The sequence below is a fragment of the Vombatus ursinus genome, unplaced genomic scaffold (genome assembly GCF_900497805.2).
Source record: "Vombatus ursinus unplaced genomic scaffold, bare-nosed wombat genome assembly UNPS02003292.1, whole genome shotgun sequence".
Lineage (NCBI taxonomy): Eukaryota > Metazoa > Chordata > Mammalia > Diprotodontia > Vombatidae > Vombatus > Vombatus ursinus.
The window spans coordinates 4,868,531-4,878,205 of NW_020943070.1; the positions used below are offsets into that span (position 1 = coordinate 4,868,531).

At 48.0% G+C, this 9,675-nt stretch overlaps 1 protein-coding gene across 3 annotated transcripts in view; it reads right to left on the bottom strand.

The window, feature by feature from the left end:
• Positions 1 to 9,675, bottom strand: part of KCTD17 (potassium channel tetramerization domain containing 17) — a 19,176-nt gene that overhangs the window by 9,111 nt on the left and 390 nt on the right. For all 3 annotated transcript variants that reach the window (XM_027873925.1, XM_027873935.1, XM_027873928.1), the window contains exons 2-4: positions 6,676 to 6,784; positions 2,948 to 3,039; positions 327 to 422 (exon numbers count right to left, since the gene is read on the bottom strand). In XM_027873925.1, the coding sequence (XP_027729726.1) occupies positions 327 to 422; positions 2,948 to 3,039; positions 6,676 to 6,784 (297 nt within the window). The remainder of the gene's footprint in view (positions 1 to 326; positions 423 to 2,947; positions 3,040 to 6,675; positions 6,785 to 9,675) is intronic.

Genomic DNA, 9,675 nt, shown 5'->3' on the forward strand with positions numbered 1-9,675 from the left:
CCATCTAGCCGTTCATCCATCCATCCATCTAGCCGTTCATCCATCCATCCATCTAGCTGTTCATCCATTCATCCATCCATCCATCTAGCCGTTCATCCATCCATCCATCTGGCCCGTTCATCCATCCATCCATCTGGCTGTTCATCCATCCATCCATCTGGCCATTCATCCATCATTCATGTCATCCATCTTTCTCTCATATTCCCCAAGTCAGCTGTAAGCTCTGTGAGGGCAGCTCCAAGCCTCTCTGTTCATTCCTAAGAACCCATGCCCCTCCCATCACCTACCTCCATTTCTCCTCCTGCCCCTCCCCAGCCCTGCTGTACCTGCTCAAACCTCCAACCATCAGACATGGTGGAGACCATCTGAGTGAGCTCTTCCTCTTGACATTGCAGGACACGGTACACGTGCTTAGGAGGCACCTGGGGGAGAGAAGAAGCAGGTGTGAATGACATGTGGGATGGCATAGAGATAGAGACTGGCAACTCTTGCCTTGGGAAAGGAGAGCATGGAGTAAGACAGCACAATGCAAAGGAAAAAATGGTGGATTTGGAGAGGGTTCAAATCCCACGCATTACCTGTGTGGCCTTGGGCAAGTCATTGACCTCTGAGCCTCAGTTTCCTCATCTGTAAAATAAGGGGATTGGACTATATGGCCTCTGAGGGCCTTTCTGGCTCCCAGTTTATGCTCCCATAAACCTATAAAATACAGTCAAAATACCTGCACCAGGGCAGCAAGGTGGTGTAGTGGATAGAGCACCAGCCCTGGAGTCAGGAGGACCTGAGTTCAAATCCGGCCTCAGACACATAACACTAACTAGCTTGTGTGACTCTGGGCAAGTCACATAACTCCAAATGCCTCACAAAAAAAAAAAATACCTGCACTACAGATGTGTTATGAGGCGCAAGTGAGATTATATATGTAAAAGCACTTTGCAAACCTCATAGCTCTAAGTAGATGTCAGCTGTTATTAGTGCCATCATCAACACTCAGTTATTGTAATAATTCTGTGTAGTAGGAGGTTCATTGTTCCCATTTTCCAGATGAGGAAGCTGAGGTCCAGACAGGGCAGTGACTTGCCCAAGGACGGAGCCCAAGGTCCTGGCTGAGCCCGGATGTGAGCTTTGATCTCCTGACTCCCAATCCAATGTTTCAGAAGTTGGTCCAAGAGCATTTTACAATAGTCTTCCCAAAGAAGAATAATGCCTTTCTCCAGTGACTCTTCTGCCTTCCAAATCAAACCTTGGGGCTCAGAGGCTGCTCCCAATTTCTCTCAACCTCCATCTCTCCTGCAGAGAGATTTGGGCTCATTTCTTTCCTCCCAGGAGCCATCCTGGATCTAACAGACCATCCGATCTAGCCCCTCCATTTTATAGATGAGGAAACTGAGGCCAGAGAATGACTTGGCTGAGGTCACACAGCCAGAATTCTCAGACGTCCATGCTAGCACATATTTTACTGAGGCAGGACATCTCTTCATAGCTTTCCCCCTCCACTCAGAGAATAATACTGTAATAATTATATTCTAGATTCATAGTCATAGATTGTTAGAGCTAGAGATCATTCCAGTCAAGCCCCTCCAGTTGACAGATGAGGAAACTGAGGCCCAGGGACGTTAATCAACTTGCCAAAGCTCATCCATGGGATTATGGCTCTAGACCTGGAAAGGATGTCAGAAGTCATCCAACTCCCCCACTTGGCAGGCAAGGGAATTGAGGCCCAAGAGAAGTGAGGTGCCTCAGGTCACCCCGCTTTCTAGGAGCAGATTGAGAACTCAAACCCAGATCTCCCATGGCCAAGTCTAGACTGTGCTCTCTTTACGTCCAAAGCACGTGGCCCCATCTGGGATAGGCAGGAATTTTTGTCTTCTTATCCTCAATGCTCAGCCCAGAGTGAAAGGATTTACCATTTTATTCCCATATTCATAGCATGTTGCCTGTGAAGTAAGGAGAGAGAGCTGTTGTCACAGCAACTTCTCTTAACCCGGTGCCTTCCCTCTACAAGTATTTCTTATTTATCCTGCATATTGTGTGTTCTGTATATATTTATATGCACGTTGTCTCCCCCATTAGATTGTAAGCTCCTTGAGGGCAGGGACTGTCTTTTGCCTTTTTCTGTATCTCTAGTGCTTAGCTCAGTGCCTGGAATACAACAGGCACTTAATAAATGTCCATTGATTGACCGCTGTCTCCCTCATTCGATTATAAACTTCTTGAAGGCACGGACTGTCTTTTGGCACTATTCGTATCCCCAGCACTTAACACAGTGCCTGGCACACAGTAGGTACTTAATAAATGTTTATTGATTGATTATTGTCTCCCCATTAGTTTTTAAGTTCCTTGAGGGCAGGGACTGTCTTTTGCCTCTTTTGGTGTTCACGGTACCTGGCACACAGTAGGTGCTTAATAAATGTTTGTTAATTGATTAATGTTTCCCCAACACTTTGTAAATTCCTGGAGGGCAGGGGCTGTCTTTTGCCTCTTTTAGTCCCCATAGTGCCTAGCACACAGTAGGCCCTTACTAAATGTTTATTGATTGATTGATAGACTCAAGCTTCGCCTGTAGGGAATAAAGCTCAGAGAAGAGCAGGGACTTGGTTTTAATACACATCCATCTGGTGAAAGTCTAATCAGGACTAGATTTGCACCTGATCTCCAGGCTCCCAAGCCAAGGGCCTTCTGTTTTCTGGGAACATGGCTCCTCTGGATATGCCAAGGACCTCCCAAAGCCCACTAAAGGCTGACTTTTCATCCCAAGGACAGATGACTTCTACATTTTGATAGGAATAACACAGACCCACAAGCTCGCTCTCTCTCACACACACACACACACACACACACACATGCACACGCGTGCATGCACACACACACACACACACACACACACACACACACACACTTACTTTAGTTCCCTCCCCCTTTCCCTCTGTCTCTCCCCTAGTCCTACCTGAGTCACCGTGTAGTCCTTTTCCTCTAGTCTGTCTTTGATGATTCTAATCAAGGGGCCAATGTTATAGAATTCAGCTTCCTCCAAGACCCCTGGAAGAAGAGATGACAGTGATCAGAGACTGCTGCCCCAATTCACCTTCCCAAGGGAATCAAAGCAGTCTGGAATCATTTTTTTTTAAATGCAGAAAATAAAATACATAGGATTACAAAGGAAACCAAGTATATCAGAATATTCAAATATTTAATTCAAATATTAAAAAAAAAAGTTCACAGACCCCAGGTTAAGAACCCTTACCCTATAGGCAGAGAGGTCTGGGTTCAAATCCCACATCTAACGTTTACTAGCTGTGTGGCTTTGTGTAAGTTATTTCTCCTCTGTGAGACTCAGTTTCCTCCTTTGTAAAAGGAGAGGGGTAGATGTGATGGTCTCTCTGAGGTCTTTTCCAGCTCCAGCTTCTGAGATCCTGGGATGGTTCACATTTCTGTGATGCCTTCTTAACTAAACCCCGCCATGAGGTTGGCAGTGCAAGAGTTATCCCCATTTTGCAGATAAGGAAACTGAGAGTCAAACAAATGAAGGGGAAAATGGGAGGTTTTTCAGCTAGTAAGTTGCAATGCCCAGATACAGAATCTTAGCACTAAAAGTTCATCCAGTTCAAACAGGAATCCTTCTTATAAAGTCTTTGACAAGTGGTCACCTGCTCCCCCTTAAAAGCTCTCCAGTGATAAGAGATAAGGACTCTTTCCACCTCCTACCCTAGGATAAAGGAGGCTGGGCACTGGAGCCCCATTCAGAGCCTTCTTCACCCTGGGGTGTGGCTCAGCAGCCTTCCCTGCCTCACAGAGGAGACTCAGCTGGTTCCCTCTAGGCTGAGATGGGGAGGCTAGGGACCGCCCCAGGCAACTGCCCCCAGGAGCCCAGAGGGTGTAAACAGGGGTTGGCTCAGCCTGATATCATTTGCATTTCTTCCCTCTGGGATTAGTGCCTAGGGTCCCAAGACTAACTCACAGGAGTGTGTGTGTGTGTGTGTGTGTGTGTGTGTGTGTGTGTGCATGTGCGCGTGCACGTGCGCTAATAAGCCACTGAGGGCAAAGAAGCAATCATCATAAGATACCAGATCTGGAGGTGGAAGGGACCTCAGGGGACCAACTAGTCTAATCTTCTTATTTTACAGATGGAGAAACTGAGGCCCGGAGAGGGGAAAGAGACCTCATAGGGTCATAGAGTTGAAAGAGACCTCAGAGGTCCTCTAGTCCAACACTCTCATTTTACAGATGAGGAAACTGAAGACCAAGGGGAAAAAGGGATTTTGTTACGTTTCTCAGAAACCCCCTCCATGTTTGTATGGCTCTGATCTTTAGGGGATTTTGTCTTACTAAGAAGTAACTTAAAGGGGACCATTCAGATTTCAGACAATGGAGGAGCTTGCAGAATAAAAATGATGCATACAGAATAAGTCGAATATGGAACACTGAATACCTCTGAGAGAATGTTCAGGAGCTATTCTGGGTTCTGTAGCTCACAAAGGAGACAAGCTTATAGGCTCATAGACTTAGAGTTGGAAGGTCCTGAAGAAGACATCAAGTCCAACCCCTTTACTTTACAAATGAGGAAACTGAGGCCCAGGGAAGATAAGTGACTTGCTCAAGGTCATACGGTTAGTAAGTAGCAAAGTCAGGATCTGAACCCAGGTTCTGTGCCTCTAAATCCAGGAAAGAAGTAGCGGAAGAACACTGTATTTGTAGTCAAAATCCTGGTGTTCAAATCTGCCTCTGCTGCTTACTACGAAGCAGCTAGGTGGCACAATGGATAGGGTGCTGGCCTCGGAGTCAGGAAGATGTGAGACACTTAAGAGCTGAATGATCCTGGATAAGTCACTTAACCTCTGTCTGCCTCAGTTTCCTCATCTGTAAAAGAGGATAGTAATAGGACCTATCTCATAGAGTTGTTGTAAAGCTCAGATGCAAAAATATGTATCAAGTGCTTTGGAAATATCAAAGGGCTATATGAATGCTAGCTCTTACTATGTGTGACTGTGGGCAAGTCACTTATCTTCCTATGCCTCAGTTTCCCCATCTCTAAAATTAGGGAGTTGGACTATATGCTCTCTAAAGTTCTCACTACTTTTAAATCAGGGGTTTTATGTGGGACTCCATAGATAGATTTCTGAGGGCCTGTGAACCTAGTTGGAGAAAAAAAAAAAAACAACATTGCATCTTCATTTCCACTAACTTCTAACTTAAATGCAGCATTTCATTCAATTATTTAAATGCATTATTCTCTGAGGGGGTCTGTGGGTTTCCTGAGACTACCAAAGGGGTCCATAAAAGGTAAAAATCCCTGTTCTAAATCCTAAAAAAAATCTCATCTCTGGGACTCAGTTTCCTCATCTGTCAAAAGAAGCTAAACTAGAGAATCTGGAAGTTGTCTGAGTCTTAAGATCACGGGAGACTGACCTTGGATAAGTCACTCATTTCCCTGGGCCCCATATCCCTCCTCTTTCAAAACAGGCCTTGAGGACCTCTGAGGCCATTCCAGTTAGACAGCCATGGTCCAATTCTACCCCAAAACAGCATTGTCTGCTGTGTGTAGAGCACGTAACTACCTTCCTTAAGGAATATGATATATAGTCAGGGAGGGACAGATTTAGCCAAATAATGACTAAGGTAGGCAGGGTGTCAATCACTGCCCCACCCCAGGATTCAAATCAATCCCTAAACCAACAGAGAAATTGGAGGGAAAAGAATCTTTCACCACGCCCATCCCCGACTATTCCTCTACCCAGGTCAGCCCCTTGGGAGGGTTCCAGCTCCATCCCCTGCCTTCCCAGGAAGCTGGCAAAGCAGGGAGCGGGGAGAAGCCATCTGCCACGGAGAAGCTCCCAGGCCTCTTGGACATCTCTCCTTGTGGCTGGCCTCTCATTCCCCAGGCAGTGCCAGGCCACGGGGCCCTGGGGCTCCTGGGAGCTCCTGGGCCCTGGGCTGCTTCTTCATCTGGGGCATGGTGCTTAGCAGCCGCTCCTTCTGGGACGGAAGTGGAGAACAAGGGCAGGCCCAGGCTTCCTCCCAGTCCCCCAGGCTCCCATGGATTGAAAGCTGGAAGGACTTTCAGGATCACTTTTGACAGATGAGGATGGGCAGGTGAGGGGTGTCAGAGGACCTGGGTTCAAATCTCACCAATGCTGCTTCCTATCCGTGTGACATCAGTCAAACCAATTCACCTCTATAAGCTTCCGTTTCCTGACCAGTAAAAGGAGGGGTTTGGCCTGTGAGATCCAAGTCCCCTGGAGCTCTAGAGTTAGGACCTGATATCAGACACGAAAGGCTTGCCCAGGGTAACAATACCGGGATTTGAACTCTTGACCATTCTAGGGGATGATGGGTAACCTGGGCTGCCAAAGGTTCCAGCATTCAGTGGGGTGAGCGGATACCAAATTTAGGGGACCTCTGGTGAGTGGCTCCCCTCCTCCTTCCCCAGTGGGAGCCCCATGGTAGTTTTCTGGGGTCTCTCATTGTCCCCCACAGGGCAATGTCCCATTCTCCATTCAAGTCAAAACTGCCTTTCATTCCACTAGTCCAAGGTGAGGTATATGCACCCAGGGGTACAAAAACTCCTAGTTATAGCTCTAGGGTCCCAAGGCCAATCAATACAGCAGTGGCCCAAGAGCAAGTATTTATGGGAAGAAACCGGAAACAGGAAATAATTCGGGGCTGCTGGAAACATACCCTCTTCAGCCATATCCTTGTCCAAAACGAGCTTGCCATGACGAAGGAAATTCAAGATCGGGCCAAAGTAGGTGGGATCCCGGTCTATGAGGTATGCTCCTGTTTCATCCTAGGGGCCAGAAAGGTGTGATGAGGAAAGTAACTGGCATCCGTCCCACCTCTGTGATTCTCCAGCTCCCTCTGCCCCCTGAAAATGCTATTTAAAAAATGACATGATCACAGGCACACACATTCTCACACACACACACACACACACACACTCTCAGACACACACACACACAAGCACAAGCACATATACTCTCTCACACACACAAGCACATACACTCTGACACACACACTCACACAAATGCACATACACTCTCAGACACACACACATGCACATACACTCTCAGACACACGCACATATACACACTCACACACACATGCACACACTCACACTCGCACACATATACTCACACACACTCTCAGACACACACACATGCACATACACTCACACACACACATATACACACAAAAGCACATACACTCTCAGACACACACACACACACATGCACATACACTCTCAGACAGACACACACATACACTCTCAGACACACACACACAAGCGCACTACTGTGGTAGAAGGGGCAGAACACTAGATTTTGAATTAGATTCAATCCTAATTCAGTCCCTTACCGCAGGCAAATAAGTTCTTCTCTCTGGGGCTCAGTGGCCTTATCTGGCAAATGGAGAACATGGTTGAGGTCACTTCTAAGGTTCTTTTCAGCTCTAGGACCTAGGATCCTGGGGCATCAGGAACCATATCTTACTGGTTTCTGTAATACCGAGTGCCTAGACTAGGTCTCTGCACAGAGTATGCCTCAGTTCCCCATCTGTAGAGCCCAGTCGGCAAGCATTTTTAAATGCCTCTTCCATGCCAGACACTGTGCTAAGTGGTGAGGATACAGAGAAAGGCAAAAGATAGTTCCTGCCCTCTAGGAGCTCTCAGTCTGACAGCTGTGTAGAAACAAGCTCGAGACAGGACAAACTGGAGCTGATCATAGAAAAGACACTGGTGTGGAGGCTGCTCAGGAAAGGCCTCCTGTAGAAGGTGAGAGCAGAGCTGACACCTGGAAGAAGCCAGGGGAACTGGGGGTGGAGGCGAGGAGGCTGAGCCTTCCAGGGTGAGGGATAGCCAGAGAAAATAGAATCAGATGGAGGGTCCAGGTGGACAACGTCACTGGATTGCACACTGAGGAGTGAAGGGTAAGAAGGCAAAGGTGGGAAGGGGCCCAGATCATGAAGGGCTCTAAAAGCCAAACAAAGGCTTTGACATTTGATTCTGGAGATAATAGGGAGCCACTGCGGTTTATTGACTTAGGGGGGTGTTACTTGGTCAGAACTAGACTTTGGGAAGGTCCATTTGACATCTGGAGCCAGGAGAAACTTGAGACACGCACCAAGCAGCAGGCTACGACCATAGTCCAGAAGTGGGGTGAGGAGGGCCTGGAGTGGGGTGGTGGCAGTGTCAGAGTAGGGAAGGCAATGGATATGACAGGGAGGAGTCTAGGAAGACATTTTTCACAGGGAGGGCATAAGTATTGAAATTGAGGGCTTGAAAGGGACTTTAGAACTCACTGAGTCCAGCTCCCTCATTTTACAGATGAAGGAAACTGAGGCCAGTATGTGACTTGCCCAAGATCACAGAGTACATGGAAGAGGCAGGATTCAAAGCCAGCACCCCCTTCCATTAATCCATAACTTCCATTCCCAGAGGGAAGGCTGCTGCCTGATACCCTCCATTTATACAGTTTGCCTTCCTTATTTCTATGGAGCCACAAGCCCCAATACAATAGAGTGTTTAAGCTTTTGTTAAAGCTTAAAACCACTTTAAGACTTTTGGGTCGCCCTGTATTTCCATTTTACAGAGGAGGAAACAGAAACATAGAGGTTGAGTGACTTGCCCAAGGTCATGGCAATGATTATCTGCTTTGTCTGGACCAAGGCCCAGATGTTCTGGCTCCTCCTGGTCTTGGGTTCTTTCCACTGTGCCCCTCTAGGGCAGATGTGATTTCAAATTCCTGGCTCTGCTACTAATTATCTATGTAATCTTAGTCAAGCTGCTTTCCCAAGGGAGGACTCAGTTTCCACTTCTGTAAAACTGAGAGAGGTGGGTGGACTGGATAATTTGATCTAGAACTGGAAGTGACCTCAGAGGTCATTGAGTGCAATCCCCTCCAGACTGGGAAGGTGAGGTCCAGGCAGATTAAGTGACTTGCATACGGGTCACACCCGTGGTAAGCCTCCGAAGTGGAATTTGAACTCGGAGCCCCGACTCCGGCGCTGATGCTCTTTAAAGATTCCTTCCCTATTCAGATCCCATCACTGAAGTCTTTTTACTCCATCTTTTGCCCAAGCTCCCCCGTAGCAGCAAACTGACCCAGGCTGACTCCTCCTCCTTATCCGTCCCCCCTGCAAAAACTGGGGAGAACCAACCTCAGGCATTTTCGAGTTGGTGGGTGAACTGGGAAGGCCAGAAAGGGACCAGCGCGCACTCCCGCCCCTTCCCACACACTCTTACTCACTTTATCTTTCAGAACCTCCCTCCCCTCCCGCGACAGTTCTGGGGGAGAGGAGGAGAGGATGGGGGGGGGGGTTGGCGAAGGGAGGAAAGGAGGAAGGAAACAGCTTGGAAAGGGATGAGCTACTTTCTCCCAAATGGTTTGGGGCCTCCTGCCAGCGACAGGGTTGCCATGGAGAAGGAAATAGCATGCCACTTCCCCCAACCCCCACCCCAGCCCCCAGCCCTGGCTTCCCAACGATTCCCCGCCTCCGGTTTCATGTGAAAAGGAAGGAAGGAGGGGTTATGTTATTGTCCTGAGTCGGTAGGTGGGTGGCAAGGGGAGAAGGGGGGCTCCCAGCTGCGGACTGCGGGGGCAGAAAGGAGGTGCCCTCTCCCTCCCGAACACACACACACACACACACACACACACACACACACACACACACACACACACACAC